This window comes from Lepidochelys olivacea (assembly GCF_965140295.1).
Source record: "Lepidochelys olivacea isolate rLepOli2 genome assembly, chromosome: 18".
In the NCBI taxonomy this organism is placed as follows: domain Eukaryota; kingdom Metazoa; phylum Chordata; order Testudines; family Cheloniidae; genus Lepidochelys; species Lepidochelys olivacea.
The window spans coordinates 12,755,966-12,783,579 of record NC_140428.1 but is presented as its reverse complement, the minus strand read 5'-3'; the positions used below and the strand labels follow the sequence as shown (position 1 = coordinate 12,783,579).

The following is a 27,614-nucleotide window of genomic DNA, read 5'->3' as shown; positions in this document are numbered from 1 at the left end:
AATGAGTTTGCATTCGGGGGAAGGCAGGATATGGACCAGGTAGAGCTTTGGGGCCTGGTCCCTTGACATCAAGGCAAATCCTACACCAGAGTAGATCAGGAGTGACTGTACGGGGAGCAGACACTGGCTCCTGGTCCTTTCCAACACAGCCAGTTCCTGGAGGATGTTCTCCTGATCTTGGTTCCAGAGTCAGCAGGACCCCTCTGGGAGCCCCAGCCTTCTGTTCACGAGGCTAATTGTCTTTTGCTCTTCTAAGGGGGGTGCAGAGAGCTCCTGTAAGCTCCACAGAACATCATCCCCTCCAGGGCAACAGCATCTGAAAAGAGGAAGTGCAAGATGCTTGCATAAGGCTTTGGACTGACTCCAGGGGGTGAGGAATGGCTGGATTATCATGGAACTGTGTATATAAACAGTGCCAGGTGCCTGTATTTTGTTCTGGGTGGAGGCTGTTTATAGTTACCACAAGCCTGGCAGGCCTGGTGTTGTGTTTGTGAAGCTCTGTGATTAGCTCAGAGGTCGCTGTGTCCTCCCTGCTCTGGGAAGGGGGAACCAGCACTTGACGAGTCGGGGAACAGGACGGGATGAGAGTACAGATGTAGCCAGGAAAATGACGCATGTCTTAGGACCGCAGTGGGGAGAGGCAAAAACTGGGGGAGCCAGGCCGGTGGATCTTCAATTCATTAAGTGAGTAGATCAAAATGATGTCAACCCAGGTGCCCTTTGGTCCAGGTATGACAGTGGGGGCACAATGAGGCTAACAGGCCAAATGCGGCCCAATGTGGCAATTAATATTTAATAGCTTCCCTGGGGCAGTGCCAAGAGGCTCCAGTCCAAGATTGTGGCCCCTGTTGTGTTAGGCGCTGTACACATGCAAAGGCAGTCCCTGCTACACAGAGCTAAGACGGGGCGCATAGCCCTTTAATCTGAAGGTGCAAGCTACAGACTACAACTCCCAGGATGCACCATTCCAGCCAGTCTGGGAGCTGACCTCTCTCGGTAGCTCTCCGGACCATGTGGTAGGTGAGGGAGACTGCAATCAGCTCCATTTCATGCCACTCAGGTGCAGCCCTTGCTGTCTCCCGCAAAGCTGGGCACTTCCTGGCATAAGCCCAGTTACCGGCAAGAGCTACTTTAGCATCCCCAGCAGAGGGCTGTGTTTCTGGAGCAGATGCTTGTGCATATCCTTCCCCGTATGCAGCTCCTCCATTTATGTGGCTAGCGCCTGAGTCCCTTGGGTGTTCCTGTTAGTGCATGGCTGCAGGCTCAGGCTGGGTTTCTGGGACAGAGCAACCACCAGGGCTGATCCTCAATCAAGTCACAGTTGCCTCTTGCCAACTGCAGTCCAGGCTGGGAAAGGCAAAGAACCACCAAAAGCAACGGAGTCAACCTCCATGGCTGGTAAAACAGTGACGCCTAGTGGCATCCAACTGGCTGCGCATGCCCATGTCAGGAAAAAATAGACCATCTGACTGTGAATCCCTAACAGATCCCTTTTCATCAGCAGATCTCAAAGCCCTTTGGGGAAACTGAGGCACAGAGAGGTGACGTGCCTTGCCCAAGGTCAACCAGCAGGCCAGAGGCAGAACAAGGCTCTTTGCACCAAGCCACACTAATGCTGGTGGAAAATGCTAGGCTGACAACAAATCCCTTACTCCACACACACTGGGTACAGCCCGGGCAGCAGCTGTGCAAGGCTCAGCCCTAGGTGCATTGATGATTTAGGGTAGGCCAAGACTGGGCTGCTCCTAGGTTGACCACCTGCCTGTCCCTCATTTTAGGGGACACCCTAGCTTATACATGGTGCTCAACATAGCATATCAAGGGCTCGATGGGGCTCACTTTGTCCCCTATGTCAGCACTGGGACACAGTCCATAGGATTGTGTCCCACAGATCTAATAAGTCAAACTTTATTTGTGTGAAACACCCTAGATGGCTGGGTCATGATCAAACTTAGATATCAAGGGGGGGGGGGCTTCTGGGTAGGGTCTTGCCAACCCTCTCTGGAGTCAGGTACAGATGCTTGAGTCCTACTGAACTCCACCTGGTGCACAACCCAAGAAGGGGCGGGTGGCAAAGTTCCTGCATGCCACCTTCACACTGTCCATGTTCTGGGGCCAGCCAAAGACCAGTTCGGTCCATCAGGAACCCAAGAATCTGGCCCGTTATCTTTACATGCTGCTTTAACCAACTGTGAAAGGCCTGGGGCCAGTTCATTCACCCCATGTGACACAACATCTCTTAGGCACTCAAGCTACCAGCCCCTTGGCGTGGCTGGAGACAGGAGTTCCTGATGAGGGGCTCTCAGACTTGCTTCTCCCTATCTGCCTGCCAGAGCTGGAACACAACTGACCTCCCAGCTGCTGCTCTTCTGTTCTCCTAGGCTCTGTCTGGGGTAGCATAGGGAGAGCCTCTGTCTGGGTGCGCTGCAAGAGCTCTGTGCATATCTCATTAGTTAGATTTGGTGCTGTACATTAGCAGCTGTAGTGTTTCCATGATGGCAGCCAAGATGCCTCCAGCAAGATGTCCACATGGCTACAGCAGCACACAGTTCAAAACCAGCCATTATATAACAATCCAACCTTCCCCCAGCTGGGCGATGGAAGATGGAAGTGGGACCTTTCCAGATTCCCCCAGGTGAGAGGCCATCCTAAAATGGAGAAAGCACAAGCCCTTCCTCTCTCCCTCTCTGTTATGTTCACGGCACACCCCCAGAGAAGTTAGAGAAAGTCAATCAAAATGAAACACTACTTTTATTCTTAGAATCCAGAGCAATAACACACAGTAACCTAAATCAGAGGGAAACGAAGCAGGCTGCTCCCTAAGGTAGCGAGGCACAACTCATCCCACCTTGTTCCAGACTGACTCTGATCACACACTTCCCTACAGAGCCCCCTAGCCTGCAAGCAGCACCAGGAACACCCCCTTCCTTCCCCCCCAATCCACACAAATTCCCACCTGGCCTCTGTGTTACCTGAATTAGACAGGCAGACACCTCAGTGGACCTGATGTGATAGGTGGCCCCAAAGCCAAGTCACCCCCAAACTATCAGCCACCCAACACATCCCTAGAGAAAAGCAGATTTAAACAGTTCCCAACCAGGCAAGTGTCATGGGTCCAGCAGCAGTGGGAGCAGGGCTTACCTGTCCAATAATAATAGCACTTCTAAACTACTTTCCACCCAGGAAAGAACACTTGGGGCATGTGTAATCCAACCTCTCCCTATGGAATCCACAATCCAGCCTCTCCCTTTATGCACTTTCCCTCTTGCCTGAAAGTATTTGCTACAGTGATGCTGTGGACAGTTAAGCCATGTTTCTCCCCAGAGGTGACTGCATTTCAGTGCTGGGTGACTTCTATAATATCTCTAGTTTGTCAGATGTTTGGGGATCCTTTAGGAACAAAGACATAAACATACCCATTGTTCTACTGGCCGGAGCAAGAATTCACATTTCTGCATTTGCCAGTAACACAAGAACTGCTGACCTGGGGCAAAGCACTGGGCATCTAATCCAAGCCATCACCTGGGAGGGATGTTTATTCCTATTGTCAGCCGGCAATTAGTTTACAAAGCAGGAGGACTAATAGACCCCTGTCTTGTAGAAGGGCCTGAGCCATTCTTAAATTTTACCATGATATTAGCCTCAATAACATCCCACAGGGGTGAGTTCTGCAGGTCAATTATACATTGCATTAAATAAGAGTGTTTCCTTGTACCCGTTGCCTGGATACTCCCAATCAGTTTGCCCAAAGACACACCTGGCTAAGCCCTTCAGGAAGTGTTTGACTGTGCACCAAGCAGAGCGCTGCAGGGACCTGGAATCAGACCCCCCAGCTGCAGCATCACTCTTAGCACAACTCCTAACGTGGCATTGCTGGTGCATAGAGACAGGAGCCTTGTTCCTGAAGGACTCAGGTGCCTCCACAGAAGCTCCAGTGCCCGGCTGTGATGAAGCCGAGACTCGGGCCGGAGCACAGAACACGCCCTCCTCGCTTCCTTTGCTGTGGACAATCTGGTGGCCACAACTGGACACATCACAGCAGAATATCACATAAGTCTCCATCCTGAGTCTGCAGGGGAAGTGGCTGCGAGGACGCCCATACAGTTGGCTGTCAGGCCATGCGTTCAGCAGTTCCCTTCTCCCGCTGGAACAGTCTACAAGGAAGGTCGGGCACATGGGGGATCCCCTGTTTTCTCGTTTTCCAACCAGACACCAGCAGTTCTCCAGATCTAGAGGAGGGGGAAAGAATCAAATTACAGGAGGAAATTGACGAGGAAGGAGATGAGATGTCAGCCGTTTCAGCTTCCGCGGGAGGAAGTTGGAGCAGCTGACCTGTGCAAGTGAAAAACAAACCAGACCAGAGGCACCTTTGCTTTTGTGACAATGCCCTGCATGGTAACTAGGGTGACCAGACAGCAAATGTGAAAAATCGGGACGGGGGTGGGGGGTAATAGGAGCCTATATAAGAAAAAGACCCAAAAATCGGGACTGTCCCTATAAAATCGGGACATCTGGTCACCCTAATTGGAACAAATCTCAATGCTCTGGAAGAGGTGCAAACGGAATAAGACTGAGGCATCCTCCCTCCAAACTCCAAACATTCCTTCATTACCAGTAGTTACCGACCCTTTGGGAAGTCGGTATTGTCCCACTACAGAGAGGGAAACCGAGGCACAGAAGTGAAGTGATCTTCCATTGTATTAATTTCAGTGGAATAAATGGGCCCAAGGAGGCAAAGGTGTCAACGCGACCCTCTCGCTGCCCAACATTAAACTGTTTAGACCGAGGATCAGGGTTTGGTAGGCAGAGATCTCGTCTGCTTTGTACCATGGTAAACACACCACTGAATAGCTCTGCAACCTTCTATTAAAGATACAGAAAACAGGAAAGTGTTGGGAATGTAAACAGTGTGGAGTCAGCCTTTCGTTGTAACCACATCCCTTGTCCTTTGCCATTAGCTATAGAAAGCCTTTAGAAGGGAAAAACCCCTGGTCTGACAAGCTCTTAGATCTGACAATAAATAATGTGCCTTTTGGGAAAAAGGGGAAAAGTTAGTTGAGATGGGCTGGAGGTGGGGTTATGGGTGCTGTTGTTAAAGTCCGACACCATTTCCTGGAAAGACAAACACACACAAGAAGGGAGAGAAAAGAACTGCCAAGCAGTTTCTGTCTCTGGTGCCGACTTTCCCTTGCAGCCAGCTCACTGATGGAAAAACACAGGAATGGCACACGGCCCTATCAGCCCCTCCAAGACCTGGCAAACTAGTCCCAGGGTCGGGCTGCTTAGGACATTGCTTTTAGCTGCCTTTTTCTGTTCATGGGCTCACAGCAGTATTGCACAATGTTCAGTCTTGGCCGGCTAAGCCCACCCTTTGTTAGACTGAAGGCAAAAGGAAAGAGAAAAACGAAAGTAGCGGAGGAAAAGGACGGGACAAAGGGCTTGTCTCACATATCGTGCCCCAGTTGCACTGGCTCAGCTGCACTGCTGTAGCGTTTTAGTGGAGACGCTCCTACGGCAACAGGAAAGGGTCTCCTGTCAGCGCAGTGAATCCACCTCCCCGAGAGACAGGAGCTATGTCTGCGGGAGAAGCTCTCCCACCAAGCTAGTGTTGTCTGCACGGGGTTAGGTCAGTGCAATTACATCACTCAGGGGTGCGGCTTTTTCACAGCCCAGAGCACCGTAGTTCTACCCATGTCAGACTGTAGTGCAGACCAGGCCAAAGTCACACATCCCAGGCGCGGTTCGAGATTCAGCCAGAGCCACTGGAAATGGCGATGTCAACCGGGTCCCTCTCTCTGGCCCCGCCCGATGAGGACGTCTCTCAGGATCAGGACGACATAGGCCCAATGGAGCCACAGTGGACGCGGGGATCCCAGGAGATGCTGGGGCAGCAGCTGTGATATGGGAAGCACGCGCATTCCCCTTCAGCCAGTCAGCAATTGTTGCATTTGCTTCCCAATTTTTCTAGAATAGTCATTTCTTGTAAGGACCCCCAAGAGGGAGCGATGGAGAATAGCCCCATCCCCTCGTTATTTTGTCAGCTAATTAGGCCTAATTTTTAGCACCCCAAGTTTGCTCCATTGATTTCCAGTCCCACACTTTCTCTGGTTCCCCCAGCATGACTCTAACCCTGTCCCTGAATTATAACAGGAGGCCTTTTTAGTTAGACTAATCCAGTCTTTCCATCTCCCTTTTTGCACCGTTTCCCACCAACCTGTGTCGTTCTTGTGACACTTGCTGAATTTTTATCCATGTTCCCCCAGCCCTACTCGGCCCTAGTTATCACTCAGGATCACACAGGGAGTCGGCAGCAAAGTCCCAAATCCCAGTCCTCTGGCTCTAACCTTTAGTCCCTGCTCCCTCCCAAAGCTAGGGATAGGAACCCGGAGTCCAGCTTTCCCTCCCTAACGTAGTAACCCTCTTCTAACTGTAACCCACGCTGACATCCTGTGCTCTCTGTGCCCCACAAGTGGCTGGATCCTAGAGAGGCCTATCAGACTGTGCGGCCTTTGACTAACCAGAGCTGGGCTCTTTAGCTCGAACAGCAGAGGCCCCTGAGGTTTCAGGTTCAATCCCCACTGCAGCTAACCTCCCCAGGGCTGGGGCATTAGAAAGCCACTCAACTATCCTCTCCTCCCTGAATCAATTTAAGGGGCCCCTCCTGCTCTAACCTCTAGTCCACTTGTGTTGGAGGGTGGCTCAGCACCCACCGGCAGCCAGCTCCTCCCCTCCCCCCAAGCCCTGCTGGTCAACTTATCTCCCTCCCTCCCAGCGCCTCCCGCCCACCACGATCAGCTGTTCAACCGCACTGCACGTAGGAGGCGCTGGGGGAGGGGGAAGAGCGGGGAGGGGGCACACTCAGGCGAGGGGGCAGAACTGGGTGGGAAGAGGCCAGGCGTGGGTGGGGGCTTGGAAGAAAGGGTGGGGGCAGGGCCTGGGGCGGGGCAGGAATGGGTACTTGGGGAAGGCTACCGGTGGGGGTGGGGCCTGGGGCGGGGTGGAGAAGGGGGGGCTGAGCACCCTGGGGCCCGGAAGAAGCCGACGCCTATGAACTGGCGGACAAGACTCTTGTTTCAGTACAAGGATGGCTCACTCGGGGCGGTACTTTGTTGGGCCTATTCCCATGCAGATGAGCAGGGGGCAGTGCTACAGATGAGGGACTGACACACACAGAGATGAAGTGACTTGCCCAAGGTCATACAGGAAGTCTGTGACAGAGCGGGGAATAGAACCCAGGGCCCCCAACTCCTCGGCTGCTGGACCACTCTTCCTCTCTTACAGTTTAAGCCAAGTCAGTTTGGAACAGGTCAACGCTTAACCACAATAACCCACTCCTACGAAAGACAAGCATCCCCTTCTTATGCCCTGTCCTGGGGGTCCTGGGTTTTTTTTTGCAAAACCGGGCATTTGTCCCATTTACTCTTGCCAACTGATCATCAGTTATCAAGAGCAAACGGGACAAATACCCAGTTTTGCCAAAATGAGCGGGGCAGGGAGGAACATTTGGAGGGGCGAGTGAGCGGCAACGCCAGTCCCGCGCGGCGGGGCTTGGGCAAGCGGTGATGCCAGGTGGCTCAGGCCAGCCACATAGGGAGTGAACGGCGGGGCTTGGGCAATGTCCCATTTTCCCTTTGGGAAATATGGTCACCCTACCACACACCCTTCTGAACTGCTTTAATTCAGATCAGTTCAAAAACCAATTCACGTTAGACCACTGACACTTGCGCCTGTGGACACGCTCTGGTGGGTGTGAGTACTCGATGTGTGCGGAGAGGGGAACGTTGCATGTACAGAATGTAGCTGTGTGTGCAGAATGCATGGGGCGTGTGCTGTATGCGGGTCTGTCTCGTGTGTACAAATTGGGCTACACACACACACGCACGCATATTTCAATCAAGTGGAAACTACTCCATGCCCTAAGAAATTCCTCTTCAATGCATTTCATAATCCCTAGCACTTTGGGTTTGTCAAATAACCGCGTAATTAACCCTCACAACCCTGCAGCCAGGTGGGTCGGGTCAGCAGCAGCATCCATATTTTACAGATGGAGAAACTGAGGCACGGCACAGGGGAAAGACTCATCCAAGGTCACATGGGAAGCCAGTGACAAAGTCAGGATTAGAATCTAGGAGCCCTGTGCTCAGACCACTACACCGCACTGCTGTTCCACACGGGCAACATGATATAGCAAGTGAACAGATTTAACGGCTCATCAGACTCTTGGAGTAAACTCTGCCACAGCCCATCTGGTTCTGCAGTGACTTTCAAAATAAATCTAGGAACTGTCCCAAGAGTTTTGAAATGTCCCCAGTTCCTTTGTCGGGCTAGACTGCTATGCCGATGTTGTAAGTTACTGTAGAGCCCTAATATTGCCCAGTTATGCGTGTCCAGCAGCAGATAGACAAAGAGAGGGAAATGTTGCGTTGTCTCTTACCTGGTCTGTCGTGCAGGGAATATTTCAAGCACATGGTCGTGTGTGTTCTCCTTCTTCCTCCAGAAGCTTTCAGAACCTGCCAAGGAAGCAGCCCCCACTCCGTGAGTTTATACCACCCAAGCAGGGGACATCTGCATGCAGGAGCCAGCCCACTTCCAACACACACAACGGCCCTGCCAGCCCTGTCTGCACTGGCTGAACTACATTGTAATTAACCCAAGGACCAGTGGCTGGGGCAAGAACCGGCCACGGGCAGTTTAATGTTATCGATTTGTTTAGGGTGTCATAAACCAGTTGTATGCAGATTGGCTGCTGCCTGGCCACCTAGGCACCAACACTCATCCCTCCCTAATCGCGGACAAACAGCCAGATAAAACCCAAAGCCCTCAGAGAAGCCCCTTATTCGGTCCCGGGACCTTGGTGTCTTTTCTTTATCTGGGGCGACATTACAAGCTGAAATTCAGCTGCAGATAAATAGGTGCCAGGCTCTCTCTCTTTGCAACACAGATTCACTGTTTTCCTTGCGGTCTTTGAAGATGATTTTTTTATAGGGGATGAGACAAACCATGTCCAGGACCCACTAGGATGGATAAGGGCTGGCGTGGAAATTTCTCTTGCTGATAACATCCATAGGCGGAGCTAATCCAATCAAAGGGTGTGCACACACCCAGAGAGAGAAATGGGCTGGTCACGATTACAGTTATTTACTTTAACCAATGATTTAAGAAATTCCTGGTAAAATTAACTGGCCTCTATTACAGACACTGGGCCAAATTCCACTTTCAGTTACATCTGGACAGTGATTTAGAACCCAGAGCAGAATTTGCCCCTGTCTGTATTTAGCCAGACATTTAATAGCCCAGCGATGACTTGAAGATATTACTGCTATGTAGGAGTTTTGCAGCCTTCACTTTGCTCTATGAGTAACTTCATGGCCGCAGCAGGAATAGAAATCAGCTTCTCTGACTGTGGAAGCACAGGCCTCCTCCCCTGAGCTAAAGGAGATTCACTGTGAGTAAGGGACAGCAGATGAGACAAATCTGAGAAGTGCCAACTCCACTCAGGAGAGGACAATAACACACATACACACTGCCCAGCTCTTTACATACACTAGGATGTGTAGGTGCACAATGAACACACATGGTTACGAGTGTGAGTAACCTCAGGCATTCCATTCACACCTTTCCTTGACAGACTAGGCCATTCTCTAAATAAGCCCCATACACCTCCAACATGTACAGTAACCACATACATATCACATTGATTGTGACCATGCTATAACACTAATCCTTAGCTCTGACCTCAGCATCATATGTGTCTGCTGGGCAGCCATCAGTGCATTGGTGAACCATGTAATATATTGTGACCCAGGTACCCCACGTGGCAACTGATGCGGGGGGCAGGGCACACAGTTATGAGTCTTTGCTCCGGGACTTGCCTGGGCATACCCGGATGAGCATGTATTCCTGGGATCACCATATTCATACTATTTTGTCAAAGGGGACCAGGTGTGGTCTCTGCCGGACACTAAGAACTCGCAGGTTGTCCTAGTTATTGAGGGATGGATGTACAAAAAATATCTGAAGAGTTATGTGACCATGTCGAATGCTGTGTTCCAAGCTGCTAGACGTGAAACTGGTCACCTGGGGTCTGGGGGTTCTCGGCACTCACACAACCAAGAGAGAATAACTGACATCTTTCCACCTAGCTTAGCCCACCTCTAGACAAGGTGCAGGCGTTGGCCTTTACAGAGCACAAAAGAGCCAAGAAAACCCCCTGAATAGATGGACCATCGGGGCAAAGTGAAGTTAAAGACACAGCCTGGTTATGAAAGGAGACAACAGACAGGAGAGGAACGTGGTAATAAGTGCAGGGTCCAGCTGGCGTTTGACATTTTTCCTTTATCTGTAACCATGTTTCCAGTCCTTATCCTGGCCTTTATGTGAATCTCTGTCTGAAGCTTTGTCACATAAACTTCCGTTTGGTTTTACTACAGCTACGTCTAAGTGCTGTGGGCTAAGGAGAGCGTTGAACTGGGGAAGCTGCTCCCCGGACAGTGCATCTGGGGGCACTGCGGGCAGCCAGAGGGCGAGGCAGAGGGCACTCGAGTCTAGGGTGACCAGAAGTCCCGATTTTTGGGTCTTTTTCTTTTATAGGCTCCTATTACCCCCCACCCCCGTCCTGAGTTTTCACACTTGCTGTCTGGTCACCCTACTCGAGTCTAACAAAGCAGGGACGTACAGACAGGTTGGAAGGACCTGTGCTCCAGGGCCAGAGCAGAACTCGGGGTTGTGGAGGGGGGCTAACTATCTATATAGATTCAGCTCCAGGTTCTCTCTGCTCTGCACTTAGGGAGCCTATGGGCTGGGGAGTGCAAGGTGTCATGCTGCAGATGGAAAGAGCAGGGCTTGCAGAGCCCAGAGCGGGGCACTTGTGTTTCCAGCAGCCAGTAGTTTGGGGCAAAACTCTCCCAGTGGACACAGATGAAGCCCCCTCACGCTGTAAGCCAGTGACAGTGATTCACCTTCGGGTAACCCCGGACGTTTCTCATACAGCAGAGTGTTACTTTCATGTGGGGATGTATGAGGTCATGTTTATTATTCGGTGTGACTCAGGGTATGTCTACACCACAGCAGCTCCAGTGGCGCAGCTACGGGACTGCAGCCGCGCCACTGTAGTGTAGACACTCGACCTAACCACCTCATACAGGGCGTGACATTTTTCACAGCCCTGAGCAATGTGGCGAGATCAATCTAAGTTTGAAGTGTCCACCGGGTCTCAGTGGGAAAATATTCTCCGCTTTAGGACTGTTGCTGTTTCTGCCCAGTGTTTTGTTGCTGTCCCCATTTCCTGCCCTTGTATTCGGGTCAGACTACACAGCAAAAGCTGCAAACAGGCTAGCTTGAATCTACCTTGTCCAGGTAACCGTGTGGGTTGGCACATACTCCGCTCTCTAGCCTGTGCTGAGCTCTCTTCATTGCAGTCATTACCCAAGTTAGCTGGCGTCACACTCCCTGTGGTAGGCTGACCTGTGCACGGCTTTTGCTGTGTAGACAGAGCCTTTATGTCTCTCATCCTTTCTGCCCTCTGCATTTACCCCCCTAATCCCTATCTCCATGGGGCTTGCTCCCTCTCTCTTCCCAGTTACCTCTGCTAAAAATGAAATGGCTAATGCTGACAATTAAGGTATCATCGCCCAGCTGAGCCAGGGGCATTCACAACTCCCAGCCTGGGGCAAGCACGCACTTTTGGAAGAGTTGCTGATCATGCCTTGCAGATCTCATAAATACATCAAGAGATCCAGTCTGATTTAAAGATGTTAAATAGTTTCAGCTAAGCTCAAAGTTTTCAGATGAATGGGGAGGCGGGGAGCAGACTTCCACCTCACCTAAGTTAGTGGAACAGGGTGAGGCATATATTCAAACCATTGCTGCAGCTATTGTTTGGCTAGACCTGGGTTAATTAACAGGAGCACATCAGCAGCACATCTGAAAGAAGAAGGAAAAACAAACAGATGACCGGCAGCATCAGAAAATGATGGGAACACTGAGACAGGAACTTTGCTGGGTATGAGGCATTAAAAATCCTGTACATTTTTCCATTGGCAACTCCTGGGCTTGTCAGGAAAGGCTGCGGCAGGATATTGCGTATTGGGATGTCCACAGCTGGGACAGCACTTAACTATGATCTAAAATTTAACCAGATGCACCTTCGAAGGGGATTTACTTCAAAATGCTTCTGTCTTTCAATGTATTTCCTGACAATCTGAAAGGGCTGATGTTACACTAAGAACCATGTGCTTCCATAGGCCCGTTCCTGCAAACATCTGTGCACTCAGTTGCTCACATGTGTAAAACTGGGATTCAACACAACTTAGCCAGTGTGATGCAGAACAAGACATCAGCGTTGTAAGCCGCTCTCAGTGCTGCCGTGTTTAATTACACACAATCAGGGCAACCTACAAATGTAACTTTTGCCTTGAGGCTAATTTGAGGTTATAATGTAAGCATCCAGAGGACACCAACCCAGTCTAAGGAGAGGAGCAGTCATGGCACTGTATCTCTTTTATTTCAACACCAAACAGTGTTAGGATAAGTCTGTGTTTGGTGTTGCAATAAGAAAGTGTGTTTTTAGTCCAAATAAGACCTTCTGATCAGAGGCTGGCATGTTGCAAAGTTCACCTCTTAGGATCTTTATCTGCAGCTTAGTAAATACCCTGCTCTTCCTCTCTGCTAGACCCCTGCTAGATGCATTCCATGTGCTCAAGATCCACACTTGTTTCAGGATCGACGCCTTGGAGGTGGAAGGGTCCCAGAGCTTGGGCTCCAGCCCAAGCCTGGAAGTCTACACAGCAGTGAAACAGCCCCGCAGCCCAAGCCCCGCAAGCCTGAGTTGCCTGGCACAGGCCAGCTGCGTAGACTAGTCTAGTTGCTGTGTAGACATATCCAGATCCAGAGTGGCCCTGAAGACCTGGCATATCCTGACGCTTTCAGGGAAGTCCAGTTCAAGGTCTCTGCCTTGCCCTGATAGTCAAAGCCCTGCATGCTTGATCCCTGAAAGATCACCTCTCCCTCCATGCCCACATAATGCTGTTACAAACTCTCACCATTCTATTGAAAGTCTTGTAATTGGTGTTTCTTCCCTAAAGCCCCAGCTGCTGGAATCATGTGAGAATCTCAGCTTCCCTTTCAAAATGAGTGAGTGTCTAGCCCTTATGGTTGCAAAGAAAAGCTTGAAAATGAGACCTCAGTGCAGCCTCAAGCCCAGAATACAAAGAAAAAGAAAAACATTCTTTTATTTTTTAAATCGCTCATGAGTTTTAAGCCAACACATGGCTCTTCAAGACCTGACTCATGATTTGTGAACACCTGAGGATGGCAATGCTGATGTCAGTTTGCCCGATAGCCACAGTTTTAGCCTGCCCAGGCTGGGATTGTGCCAGGAAGTGACATGGCACAGGGGTGGCATAATGTTTCTCCGGGGCACCCATGCTCCACCATGGTGTATGACCACAGTGCATTGGGAGGCACAGCCCAGGCCCTTTGGCCGTGGCTATGGCTACAAAGCCAGGCCCCTTCCTGAGCCCACCTCTGCTGCACTGCCTGTGCAATGCCCAGGGGCCTTCCTTCGCCTCACCGCACGGGGCTGCCTCTAGTGCTTGCTGCTGCCTCTGGTGTCATGGCGCTGGGGAGAGCCCTGGGGAACACCACGTGGTCCGCAAGGCCCGCCGCTAGCTCTCCATGCCCCGCCCTGACGCTGCAGAACAGCGGCGCTTGCGCTAGAGAGCCCTGTCAACCGCCAGTGCCTCTCCCGCTGTAGCTGCGCATGCGCCGGAAGCCGGTGGGGCATGGGGATGGGTTGGTGAGACGCCGCCGCTTCCGCCCGTCTCCAAAATGGCGGCGCCCTTTGTCCGTTCCGTGTCAGTCTGAGTCCTGCTTGCCGAAATGTGACTCACCTGCGGGTCCCGGGATGGCAGGTAGCGGGGGCAGCCGGGGGGAGCCAGGGCAGCTCCAGGGGGCAGCCAGAGTGGGAGGGGCAGCCAGGGCAGGTGTAGCGCTGGGGGAGGGGGCAGCCCTGGTAGGAGTGAGGGGAGGGGGGATCTGTGGGGAGGGGGAGCTGGAGGGGAGGGGAGGGGAGGGGGCACTGGGGGAGGGGGGCAGTAATAGGGCAGGGGGGAGCTAGGGGGCAAGTGGAGCTAGGGGGAGGTGGGAGGGGCAGGGGCTGGGCGTGTCTCTGCAGGGGGTGAATGGGACCCGCTCCGTGAGGTGGTGATTGTTGCTGGTCTGTAATAAAAGCAAAATCTTGCTCTTAAATCTGCTGTCTCCACGTGAACCACCCCCCCTCCCCCGCACATCTGGCACTGGGCTCCGCACCACACTGCAGCTTTCCATTCGGGTTTACATCTTCTCACCCCCTGTGGCACCGGGGCCAAGGCTGGAGTCTGTGGCGGGCCAAAGTGGGGGGTGGGTCAGAGTGCAGGCAGTGGGCTCTGGCAGGCACAGCTGAACTCAGTCTGAGAAACTGTTACAGTTACCCCGAAGGGTAGGGAACCGCAGGCTGCGAGACAGCAATTTCTGGTTTAATCAGCATTTGAGTTTTACCTACTTCCTCCAGGATGCATCTGTCTACAACGGGAAATTTCTTATTCCAGAACAACTGTTCAGTTGTGCCGACTTTTTCAGTGGTGTAAGCTTCAGCATAGCCCTGGCATAAGGGTCCTGACACACCTAATCCTACTAAGGACACAGTGAGAAAAGGCATCTATGCCTAGTCTACCCTAGACTTTACACTCTTGGTAACACTGATGCAGCTGCCCTGCTGGTGAAAACTGGGTAAGGAATTTCCTGCTGTGGACCAGGCAACTGAATCTGCTTGTGGGGTTGTGCTCCTCTTGCTCTTCTTTCCTTGCTGATAGTTCATTTGACACATTAACTCTGCAAGCCCAAGCAATGAATTCATCATGTTAGGCATTAGCGTGAGCTTCTTAATATTATATAAGATGTTTAACTGTTTGCCAAGTAAATCACCAGTAGAATGGATTAGGAAAACTATGCAATGGACTTCTACCCAAGAATATATTTTTTGTTCTGATAGCAGTTCTGAAATTCCCAGCACAATACCAATAATCCACGCGTATTATACACACACCCCTACATGCAATTGCAGTATCTGCCTGTCAAAGTGTAATTGATCTGTATCAACATTTCAAACCAATATGACATTTGCTTTGCCATTGTGTTCTTATGTCGGACACTTACTGCCCTTGCTAAACCACCTAAAGTTAGTACAGCAGGGAGTAACTTGAGGGTTTGTTTAAGGGTGGAAAAAATGCAGTTTTTACTAGCTTAACGCCCAGATACTGGAGAGAGTTGCTGTGGAAATACATAGCTCATCATATTATTTTGGTTAAATACATGAGCAGTGTGTGTATATTATAGTTAATATGGTGGTGCGTAGATCCAACATTACCGAATTTTAATATCAGCTCAGTATTATGGACTGTGACATATAACACATGGTAGAATATGATCCATTAACATAATTCTTTGCAAGGGATTGTTGGCGTAAACTGTGACCTTCCCAAATTTGTTCGGGGGTGGGTGTCTCCAACACACAATGTGGTGTTGGTCCTCTGTTGTACCGTGCTCGTCACTGTAGTAGCTGAGAGCCAGAAGTCACTCAGGAAAAGGAGTTGGGCATCATTGTAGCAGCTCAGTAAAATCATCAGCTCAAGTCAATACACAGTAACAATCCAAAAAAGCAAACCATATTAGGATGCATAAGGAATGGGACAGAGAATAATACTGAAAAGATGATAAAGCAATTGTGCAAATTAATGGCACACCATAACTTTGAATACTGTGTTTGGTTTAGATTGCCCATGTTAAAAAAGGTACTGCTGAAATAGAAGGCATCCAGAGACAGACAACAAAAATGAGTAGGAATAGGAAAGGCTTCCCAAGTACTGAGGGAGTGAAAAGATTAGAACAATGTAGTTTATAGAGTAGATACATAAGAGGGGAGATGATGGTAAACAGAAAGTAAATCAGCTGCTCCTATTTCTCCTTGCAATACAAGAGTCAATGGACATTCAATGAAATTAAAAGGCAACAAATTTAAAAGTGATAAAAGGAAACAGTTTTATACACAACATGTGACTAGATGACGACCTGAGGTCCCTTCCAACCAACAGAAGAAACATCTGTTGTCAGGATATTCCATATTTGTCCATTATGGAGATTTTATACCTTCCTCTGAAGCATCTGGCACTCGCCATTGTTGGAAACAGAATACAGTCTATAGAGACCACCAGATCAGAGCAGCATGGCACTTTCTTCCTAGTGACTTGTATTTACACCAAGTATTAATTAATTACATCAGTAAAATTCAAACTCAAGGTTCCACATACAGTCTGGACTGTGGCCCTTTATTAACACAACTGCACAGGCATAAATTCAGATCTAAACTTCCACAAATAATCCAAAATTATGATCTGCCTGTGCAATTTGTTTGCTACATACCTAACCAATAAGGGAAACCGCCTCCTACAACACTCCGGCCAGCACCTCTAGGCCTTGTCCACAATTTCAGTGAGTGCCACAATCCCACCACTGGTATACAAGGTCCACTGAAAACAGAGCCACATGTGGGAGACCCCAAGTGAGAGACCACCTTAGCTCATCTACTTGCAGGTGTCATCTTTGTATATCTTACTTAATTCCCTGCCATTGCAGGGGCTCTGGGCATTTGTGTATCTTGGTCCCCCCGTTCTTTGCCTGTGGCACATAACAGTTTAGTCTCTTGAGGGCTGTAGTACTTTGCTCTAATTCCACTTGTTGGGTTTCATGTGTGGGTGCTGGGCAATGGATAGTGGCCTGTGATATATAGGAGGTCAGGTCATACTAGGTGATCTGGTAGTCCTTTCCAGCCTTAAACTCTGTCTCTAATGCTTTGTGGCATTGGCTTGTCTCTCGTTCCCCATAGGCAGTCACGAGGGGTGGCTCACGTGGCAAGCTTAATTTAAACTTAGCAGATTTATTTATCTTTAACTGCATGCCACAAATGCAGGTGTCTAGTACTGAGCTTTCCATCACTATGATTGATACAGTAATAAAAGACTTGACAGCAGTGTCAGAGGAAGATTGAAAGGGAAAACACTACTGATGTGATTTGGAGAGGGTGAGACTCAAAAGTTGCTATCATTCTAGTTTCTTGGCTCCATTAAACTCTGGGAATTGAGTTCCCTTGCTTTTTATTTTAGCTGAGGCCAAATACCACTTTGATGGTCACAGTATCGCTCGTGAGTAGAACAGAGCCCTGGTAAAGGAGTGTCACATATGCAGTCCAACTTGTTTTCCCTTTTTAGGGAGTAGATTGACTTTGGGGCAGTGGTTTTGTATTTTAAAATGCAATTTTTTGTTGAATCTATCCAAGACAGCCACTTAAGGTAAGACATATAGCAGTCAGCTCTATTCTATTGAAGAGGTTATGGAGAGAGGCTTCCAAGAGGAATAGTCTCTCTAGTTTTGTATCTGAGCACTTGATTGTATTTACCCTCACAACAGGGCTGCGAAAGAGGAAAAGGCTATTGTTCCCAATTTATACATGGAGAACTGAGCCTGCAGAGACTAAGTGACTTGCCCCCTCTCACATACGCAGAGCAGGGAATCACACACAAGTTACTCAAGTGCCAGGCTGGCACCCTAACCACTGGGCAATCCTTCCTCTTACAATGTTAACATGTATTTACTGTTTAAAGGAGGAAAAAAAGCAGTAAAGTAATAATTAAGCTGTATGAAGGAAATGAGACATCCGTTTCACTGAGAGCAAGTATTGTGTTAATATGCTTGATATAATGTATGCCCATAAACCACTGTTCTAAGGTGGGTAGGATGGGTAAAAACATCAATATTTATAATTCAGCAGCAGCTGTATTGGTTATTATCCCAATGGTATCGTGTTCTATATGGTATTTGAATGGTGTAGAATAACACTAAGATGAAATGTAAAGAAGAAATTGACCAAACTAAAGAATTCTTAGCAGTTGCATGACTCTGATGTGGACCAGAATTGCCAGTGTCTTCTGCATGAGGAGTCTTTGCCTTTCTCCTTGGTGGATTCATCACACTGGTTACCTTCTTTCATTTTATCTAACAGTAGGAATGTGGGCTAATGTTCCCAAAAGATTCTCTCCCCGCCACTTTCTGTGTAACTTTAAACTGAGCCTGTCTTTTATCAACATTAATAACCATTATGGCATCTCAGCTATGCCCTGCATATTTGACAGTTATCACCTTTTAATATAAAGCAACATTAACATTGCTTTTTGCTATTAACTGTGGACCATTATGTAATAATAATCACGGCTGATTTGAGTAATTGTTCTATTGAAACCTACTGAGGAAAGGTTCCCAGCAGCACCTTCAGAGGGTAGTACAGTATAAAGCTTAAGATGCAAAACTGGGAATTCAGAGATGTGTGTTCTAAGTCCCATCTCTGCCACTGACTCTGTGACCTTGGGGAAGTCACTTAACCTCTCTGTGTGTCAGTGTCCTCATCTATAAAAATAGGGATCATGATGCTCTCTTATGGAAAGTGTTCAGTGTTCATAGAATCATAGAATATCAGGGTTGGAAGGGACCTCAGGAGGTCATTTAGTCCAACCCCCTGCTCAAAAGCAGGACCCATACCCAATTAAATCATCCCAGCCAGGGCTTTGTCAAGCCTGACCTTAAAAACGTCTAAGGAAGGAGATTCCACTGTGTTACTACATGTATTATTGAAATATTGATCAAATGGATCTAAACCTTCTTCAGTTCTGTAACATTCAGTTCTCACTGGCCCTGAGCTCTGAATAATTTTAGTGGGTGGTCTGTTTTATTGTATTTTAACATTTTAAGACTTAAAAAAAAAATTCTCCAGCCACATGAGGAAGGTGGATAATGGTGGTGGCGGGGCAGAGGTGATGTCTTTTGCCTGACCAAATATTTCAGTTCTAATTTAAGTGAGTTATGCAGGTCATCCCAACTGATACCAGTAAAATCCTTCATATAATGCCACATTATCATGTACTTTGCATAGGCCACAGAGTTCACAGAAAAGTTTTAGAATTCTTAAAAAATATGTATTGGGGCAACGTCTTGTATCCCTCCATTTATAAAGCCCAGGTACCCTATCTATCATGAGTCCGGTTGTACGGGGATCAGAACCAGGGGAAGATTATAATTAAAATATGAAACATCTTTTAAAAATGACTGAAATAACCCCTTTGATACATACAAACATCTTGATTTTAAAGTCCCATCTCTCAGGATCTTCAGGGCCTGGAAGCTAGTGTTGGTTGTTCCATTGGAACGGAGAACCCCTCCTTTTCCAGTGGTGTGCAGTTCCCATTTCCAGAACATAAGCCCGTTACTGGCTTTGAACTACTTATTGCTTGTGCTGGGCTTTGGGTCAGGGTCATTTTAGGAGGGAGCAGGGCTGTTGGTGAAGGAGGAAAAAAAGGAAACGTCTTGGTGGCAAGTTAAGAAAAATGGCAGCTGTTTGAAGCTGCTTGGGGGATTGGCTTGTTTGAAGTTGTCCCAAGGAAGGTGGTCAGAGTGCAGGTGAGGTAATGCCATTTATTACATGGCTGTCATTACTACAGGGTGTATTAGCTCTTGAAAACTTTTGAAGTAAATCTGTTGATTTAAGGAAAGGCCAGTGCATTGCCTGTATTTAAAAATAGAAGATCCAAGACATTAGGAAATTGATTTTGTCATAGAAACACCGGCAAGGGGCAGAATAAGAGACATCCAGAAAATTTAAGTACATCTCATACCCTGCTAAGACCAGCAGTTCTGAGACATGTCCCTCAAGACCCCTTGTTCTGAGACAAAGGAAAATGGATCTTAGCCGTTTTAGTGGGATTCATTACTTTAGAAGAAAATATTTTGTGCTGTAACCTCATCTCAGGACTTCACTGTTTCTGATGGAAATTTCCACTTTGTAATGAGAACACCAGATTGATGGGTTTGGAGCATACCTGGTTCTATAATGATGGAAGGTTGAAGAGTGTCAAGCTAATTTGTTCTCAAAGAGGAGACAGTGCCTAGAAGATGGGCTAGCTCTTTAAAGCAGTAACCAAAGGAGCTGTTACTGTACTGACAACCTCTGCGTTTGCCTTTGCAAAAGGCTGATATATGGCTGTACTACTTGAGTGAATCTAAAAAACCTGGTTGCATATCAGAGACTGAGGCTTTGTGAGTCTAAAAGCAGCTTTATACTCCTAGTTGAGTATGGCAGGTATCAGTGTGACGATCAGACTTGCACATACGACGGATGGCTGGCTAGAAAAGGGATGGTGGGTTTATATTTGATACAGGAATACAGGCATCCCAAGTCTTCCACATAAATTCGGATGCCAAGTGACAGATGCCATGTAAGAACCTCAGTAGAATAGAAAGGCAAATTCCCAGTTGCCCAGATGAGGAAAGTCTTGCAAAACTTCCTGTCCATGCAATCACATCAGCACGCTGCCAGCAGAACCACAAAACTCCAATGAAGCACTCTTCCAAGACTGCACTGAACCTTCTGAGCAAGTCAAAACAGCTCCCAGTCCAACCAAAAGGGGGCTTTTCAAGAGCTATGTTTTCCCTTTCTCCACCAAAGGGTTGGTGAATTTTATCTCAAAGGTCTGGGTGCTAGAGGCAGAATTTCTTTCCAGAATAGGAGTGAGTTAGTTACGGGAAATGCATTTTGATTAGAGGCAGGATGGTCTATGGTTAAATCACAGGACCATGAGTCAGGAGACCTGAGCTCTATTTATGACTCTGCCACTTACTCACTGTGTTGCCATGGGCAAGTCACTTGAACTCCCAGTGCCTCAGTTGATTTGCTTGTAAAATTCCGAGAATACTTTCAGGGCTATTGTGGGGCTTAGTTTACTAATGTTTGTAAAACACTTTGAGAGGCACAGATAAAAGGCGGTGTTATAGAAGTAAAACCTGGTGGTGATGTTAGTACACCAGTAGGAGGGGCTAGTGTAAATGGCATTTGAAAGACGTTAACTAAGTCTTTGGAGGGAAAATAGCTTCTGTTCTCTGCAACAAACCTCGTAGAAAGTAAAAAGGCTTCTTTCTGTCTTGAAATGTGATAAATGCATTAGGTTGGATTGGTACATCTGGTCTCCTTGGCTCTTTGACGGACGCATGCAATGAGCCACTGATACTCCCTTGATTTCTTTTGGCAGATGCAAGCAGATTTTAGGTTGTCAGGTTTTTACAGCCTAATGCTAAGTGAGGGATTTTTTTATTCTTACTGAGCATCGCTGATCGCTTGTCCTCCTGTCTCTGTAATTAGAACACATCTGGCTTTCCCTGCTCATTATCACTCTTGGTAATCGTTGACACTGTTACTTTAATAAATTTGTAACAGTCGTGCCGCAAATTGCCATCCCGGGATCTCTGAAGATCTGAAAAGGGGACAGCTCAGCATTCGTGTGAGGAGGACTCCAAGGTGATCATGAGAATCAAATTAACTTGATAGCACGGCACAGCTGATACATTTTAAATATGATGTTGTTGGCCCTAGCCATAAAATGACAGGGCACTGCAAAATTTTGGAGCAAGCTAGACATTGTCAAAATGTATCCATGTCTTGATATCTGGGTCCATCCATTACCGTATTGTTTGTAAGTCAGGGGTGCCCCAGTTTTGTTCAGATGCAGGTCATTAAACTGCAGCTGCTTTCCTCAGCACACTAGCAAGGTCACAGAGACTAAATAATGGAGCAGGTGGGTGCTTAGACTACACTTTGTGCTGGCTTCTGGTGATTAGTTCTTTCCTTCTGGCCCTGGCCTCTGTCTTGTGAATTTTTGGAGCCCTGGTTTAACAAATTAATAGCTTGTTCTGGCAAACTGCATCTGCTGTAAACAGCAAGGATACCGGTTAGCCTTCAAGGCAGATTTCACGTGGAGGGCTTTGATTCTGAAGAAGCAAGCAGGCCGAGCATGCTGTCATGGTGTGGCCAAGGGACTCAATGAAGGGCATTTCTGCACAGATGGAATTTTGTTCGCATTGAAACACAAGCGCTGTAAGAAATAAGTCAGATCCCACAGCAGTAACTGTATCTTCCTGGAAGAAAATATCCATTAACAGCAACTTTCGGATTGAATTTTGGTTTCAAAGCTGACTCCAGGGCTTCTAATTTGTCAGGAGGAAGAGCCTTCTCCTCTTGCTTTCCTCATGTACCCAGAGCTGTTACCTTAGGTGTTTTCCTAGTCTTCCCCATGCAGCAGGCTAACTTGTCATGGGTTTCCATGGTAGCTACAGGATTGTGCTTTAAGAAAGAAGATTCTCTCTTACCTACGGTTATTTGGGGGCATTCTTTACTTATTTGGGAGTCATATCAGGTGTCTCCTTGTAAATACATCATGATCTTCATTGCATGTTATCAATATGCCAGGCTGTGGGTTGACCCAATCAATCCTGGCTGTTGTGATCCCTTTCTATGCCTCTAGAGCACCCTGAGGCAGGAGAAAGTGAGACTGTTGCATTGGATGGAGTCACACAACCACAGAGTGGTCACAACTCCTTGACATTGTGTTGTGATGTCAGGCTACCATTCTCCAACTACTTTGTGGCCATCCAATTCTGCTGGAACCACTGCCTTAAAATGATATCATATGAGCAGTTGTCATCCAGCCAGATGAAGATTGCCGAACGCCTCTTGTGGGTGAGCATCCCCATTTCTCTTGTCTGTTTCTGGATAATTAGTTTTCAACCCAGGTCTTGCGCCCAGACCAACATAGTGTCTTTGCTGTTGGTAACAAGGGAGAACGTTGGCCATCTGGAAAGGACTTTATTCTTCATAGAATCATAGAATATCAGGGTTGGAAGGGACCTCAGGAGGTCATCTAGTCCAACCCCCTGCTCAAAGCAGGGCCGATCCCCAACTAAATCATCCCAGCCAGGGCTTTGTCAAACCTTAAAAACTTCTAAGGAAGGAGATTCCACCACCTCCCTAGGTAACGCATTCCAGTGTTTCACCCTCCTAGTGAAAAAGTTTTTCCCAATATCCAATCTAAATCTCCCCCACTGCAACTTGAGACCATTACTCCTTGTTCTGTCATCTGCTACCACTGAAAACAGTCTAGAGCCATCCTCTTTGGAACCCCCTTTCAGGTAGTTAAAAGCAGCTATCAAATCCCCCCTCATTCTTCTCTTCCGTAGACTAAACATCCCCAGTTCCCTCAGCCTCTCCTCATAACTCATGTGTTTCAGTCCCTTAATCATTTTTGTTGCCCTCCGCTGGACTCTTTCCAATTTTTCCACATCCTTCTTGTAGTGTGGGGCCCAAAACTGGACACAGTACTCCAGATGAGGCCTCACCAGTGTTGAATAGAGGGGAACGATCACGTCCCTCGATCTGCTGGCAATGCCCCTACTTATACATCCCAAAATGCCATTGGCCTTCTTGGCAACAAGGGCACACTGTTGACTCATATCCAACTTCTCGTCCACTGTAACCCCTAGGTCCTTTTCTGTAGAACTGCTGCCGAGCCATTCGGTCCCTAGTCTGTAGCGGTGCATTGGATTCTTCCGTCCTAAGTGCAGGACTCTGCACTTGTCCTTGTTGAACCTCATCAGATTTCTTTTGGCCCAATCCTCCAATTTGTCTAGGTCCCTCTGTATCCTATCCCTACCTTCCAGCGTATCTACCTCTCCTCCCAATTTGGTGTCATCTGCAAACTTGCTGAGGGTGCAATCCACACCATCCTCCAGATCATTTATGAAGATATTGAACAAAACCGGCTCCAGGACTGACTCTTGGGGCACTCCACTTGATACCGGCTGCCAACTAGACATGGAGCCATTGATCACTACCCATTGAGCCCGACAATCTAGCCAGCTTTCTATCCACCTTATAGTCCATTCAGCCAGCCCATACTTCTTTAACTTGCTGGCAAGAATACTGTGGGAGATAGTGTCAAAAGCTTTGCTAAAGTCAAGGAACAACACGTCCACCGCTTTCCCCTCATCCACAGAACCAGTTATCTCGTCATAGAAGGCAATTAGATTAGTCAGGCATGACTTGCCCTTGGTGAATCCATTCTTATCCTTCATTGCCTCTAGTGGAGGCCTGGTCTATACTGAAAAATTAGGTCAAACCAGCTATGTCACTCGGGTGTGAAAAATCCACACCCGAGTGAAGTAGTTAAGCTGGCCTAACCCCTGGTGTAGACAATGCTAGGTTGATAGAAGAATGCTTCCATTGATTTAGCTACAGCCTCTTGGGCACCTGGATTAACTACACTGATGGTAGAACCCTCCCATTAGCAGAGGTAGTGTCTGCCGCTGTGTATATCTGTGCCACTGTAGCATTTCAAGTATAGACAAGCCCTTAGACTCTACAGCACAAAACTCTCTGTTCAGGACTGTGACTGCTCCCTTGCTATCGTTAGGGTGTGTGTACACGCACTCACACACACACACGCTTTTGGGAAATGTGATCAAATTTTGTGCAACCATTTTTGAGTTAGTTTGAGTGTGAAAATGTACTTTTCCCCCATGTGTTCTGAGATCAGAAACTTTGCACTTGGGTAATTCTGAGCAAGAGTTAGAAACTTTAAAGTTGGCTTCTTCTCTATATGTCATTGAGACTTGATTCCCTTTACCAATGCTGCAAGCACACACAAAGTATATACAACATTTGTAAGCCCATTTTGAGCATGAAACGGATGCTGTTGAATATCATCTAGCATGGGGGTACTTTTTGCTCTGTTTGCATCATTTCCTATGGTTTCTCTAATTCTGTTATAAGAGTTCTTCAGTTAAAAAAAGCTCACATTCTGCCTCTCTTCTCCTTGCCTTTATTAACAGGGGCATGAATACAGGGTCTTTGGTTTATTTTTTATTTAATTATCCATATATTTTAGTGTCTATTCCTGCTGCTTATTCCGCATTTGAAACCGTAAACCCTGTGTTTGTGACATTGTAGATAGCTGCTGTGCAAGTGAGTCACAAATGGAGGATTAGGATTTCAGGTGGCAAATAAACTGTGGGAGCTGATGAGCTCTTGAGAACAGGTGTATCTCTCTCTCCTACAAATGGCCTTGATTCACCCCACACCCCCCAAATGAGCAGATGAGTCACAGAGTGTTCTTTCAAGGTTTTCCTGTGGGGTCAGCTGCCCTTTTTTGTGCTTGAAATATTTTTCATTTTGTTAAGGGTTGGCAGTCATGCAGGAAAGAACAGGGATTACGTCCATGAAATTACACACACCCGTTTATATTATAATAGAAAACTTGATCATTATATAACTCAAAGTAAAGACTGTATCCTCTCAAAATCTTAACTTATCTGTTTTTTTCTAAAAGAGCTTCTCTAATTCTAACAGGAATTGTTTCGGGGAAGGTCTTTGACCTGTGTTATATAGGAGGTCGGACTAGATGATCACAGTGGTCCCTTCTGGACTTAGAATCTATGACTCTTCCAGATAGTACATAAGAGCGGCCACACTGGGTCAGACCAATGGTCCATCTAGCCCAGTATCCTGTCTTCTGACAGGGGCCAATTCCAGATGCTTCAGTGGGAATGAACAGAAGAGGCAATCACCAAGTGATCCATCTCCTGTTGCCCATTCTCAGCTTCTGGTACTCAGAGGCTATGGACGCCCAGAGCCTGAAATTGCATCCCTGAACATCTTGGCTAATAATCATTGATGGACCTATCCTCCTGAACTTATCTAACTCCTTTTTGAAACCTGTTATAGTTTTGGCCTTCACAACATCCCCTGGCAATGAGTTCCACAGGTTGACTATGTGTTGAAGAAGTACTTCCTTATGTTTATTTTAAACCTGATGCCCATTAATTTCATCGGGTGACACTTGATTCTTGTGTTATGTGAAGGAGTAAATTAAACTTCCTTATTCACTTTCTCCTTACCATTCACGATTTTATAGACCTCTGTCATATACCCCCTTAGTCGTTTCTTGTCCAAGTTGAACAGTTCCAGTCTTTTTAATCTCTCCTCATTTTGTCGTCTTATCTATCCCTTTCTGAATGGTTCTTAACATTCTGTTCGCTTTTTTGACTGCCGCTGCGCATTTAGCGGACATTTTCAGAGAACTATCCACAATGATTCCAAGATCTCTTTCTTGTATGGTAACAGCTAATTTAGACCCCATCATTTTGTATGTATAGTTGGGATGATGTTTTCCAATGTGCATTACTTTGCATTTATCAACATTGAATTTTAGCTGCCATTTAGTTGCCCAGTCACCCAGTTTTGTGAGATCCTTTTGTAACTCTTCTTGGTCTGCTTTGGACTTAACCATCTTGAGTAATTTTATATCATCTGCAAATGTTACCACCTCACTGTTTACCCCTTTTTCCAGATCATTTATGAATATGTTGAACAGCACCCGTCCCAGTACAGATCTCTGGGGGACACACACCATTATTTACCTCTCTCCATTCTGAAAACTGACCATTTATTCCTACCCTTTGTTTCCTATCTTTTAACCAGGTATTGATCCATGAGAGGACCTTCCCTCCTTTCCCATGACTGCTTATGAAATCTACTGTAAAGTCTACTTTAAGGCCCCAGTCTTGTAATTGAGTCCACATGGACAGACCCTTGCACCTGTCTGGAGCCCAGTTAGCTTGTGTACAGACACAAGGGTCTGCCTATACAGATCCAGTTGAAAGACTGAAGCTGAAATTTGCCAGTGCACTAAGATCTCTATATCACTTGGCTATACTTAGCCCAGATGGAGTCTTCTCCCCCCTCACTACATTCCACTTTGCTGTGAGAGGTGCTTTCAACAAGAGTTCCTTCCGCAGGTTATTTAAAGACAGGATGCCTTCCATACATTGCAACACCAGCCTTCCCACCCCCGTTCCTGGGCCACTTGAGATATCGCTATTAAGTGTTGTTTGTCTGCTCTTCAGTTTGATAATCACTCAGGGCGGCTGCTCTTTACAGCACACTGACTGCATGGGGCAGCTTGTTTGAGTTAAACCTTTCTCTTCAATTTGGAATGGCCTGCGTAAAGATAGAGGATTCCTTTTGGGTAGGTGGCCATGTGTAGCCAAAGGCATTCTAATGTGGTCTGTGACCACCTCTCCCACTGAGATCAAGGTGGAGCTTCCCATGGCACCGTAGTCTCTATGAGCCTCACCTTCATATTGAAGATGAGGGCTTCTGCAATCGGCTCTACTTTGTGCCAAAGTGTGCTTCTTGGGGTCCTTGTATGTTCCTCAGTGGTTCTGGGTACCATGAGACACCTGGGGGCTGATTTGCAGAAGTGCAGAGGATTCACACCTGCAGCTGAAGTTGACTGGAGCTCTGCTTTGACCTCCTAAAGTACTATTAAAATGCTGAACACTCTGAAAAATTGGACCCTGGGCATCATGAGTTGGTCACTTGGCAATTTTGTCAAATAAAGTATTTTGAAAATCTAGCTGGATCTCAGTTCCTCAGCTGGAAAATGGGGATGACGCCATCCCCACCCCCTCCCCCCCGCTCTCTAGAGTGTTATGAAGATAAATCCCCTAACGTTTGTGACTCGCTCAGGTGGTGAGAGCACCGTACAAATGCCTGGGAGGAAATTAGTCATATTGTATTCAGTGCAAGGATGGATGGTGTGCGTTAAATAACGCCCGGGACCACGCATTGAATGAGGAGGATAAAGCCA

The 27,614-nt window shown here is 47.5% G+C and overlaps 1 protein-coding gene and 1 long non-coding RNA gene across 3 annotated transcripts in view; one reads left to right on the top strand and one right to left on the bottom strand.

Moving 5' to 3' along the window:
* Positions 1–2,732: 2,732 nt before the first annotated feature.
* On the bottom strand, positions 2,733–8,514 carry LOC311532924. Its single transcript, XR_014714472.1, has 2 exons — positions 8,435–8,514; positions 2,733–4,229 (listed from the first exon to the last, which is right to left on the bottom strand). It is a non-coding gene; the product is annotated as an uncharacterized lncRNA (long non-coding RNA).
* A 5,259-nt stretch (positions 8,515–13,773) lies between these two features.
* The window catches only part of ZBTB17 (zinc finger and BTB domain containing 17), a 38,028-nt gene continuing 24,187 nt past the window's right edge, over positions 13,774–27,614 (top strand). The window contains exon 1 of one of the 2 annotated variants that reach the window (XM_084652020.1): positions 13,774–13,910. In XM_084652020.1, coding sequence (XP_084508146.1) covers positions 13,904–13,910 — 7 coding nt within the window. In that variant the 5' untranslated portion in view covers positions 13,774–13,903. The remainder of the gene's footprint in view (positions 13,911–27,614) is intronic. The other variant, XM_084652021.1, reaches the window with a different exon arrangement.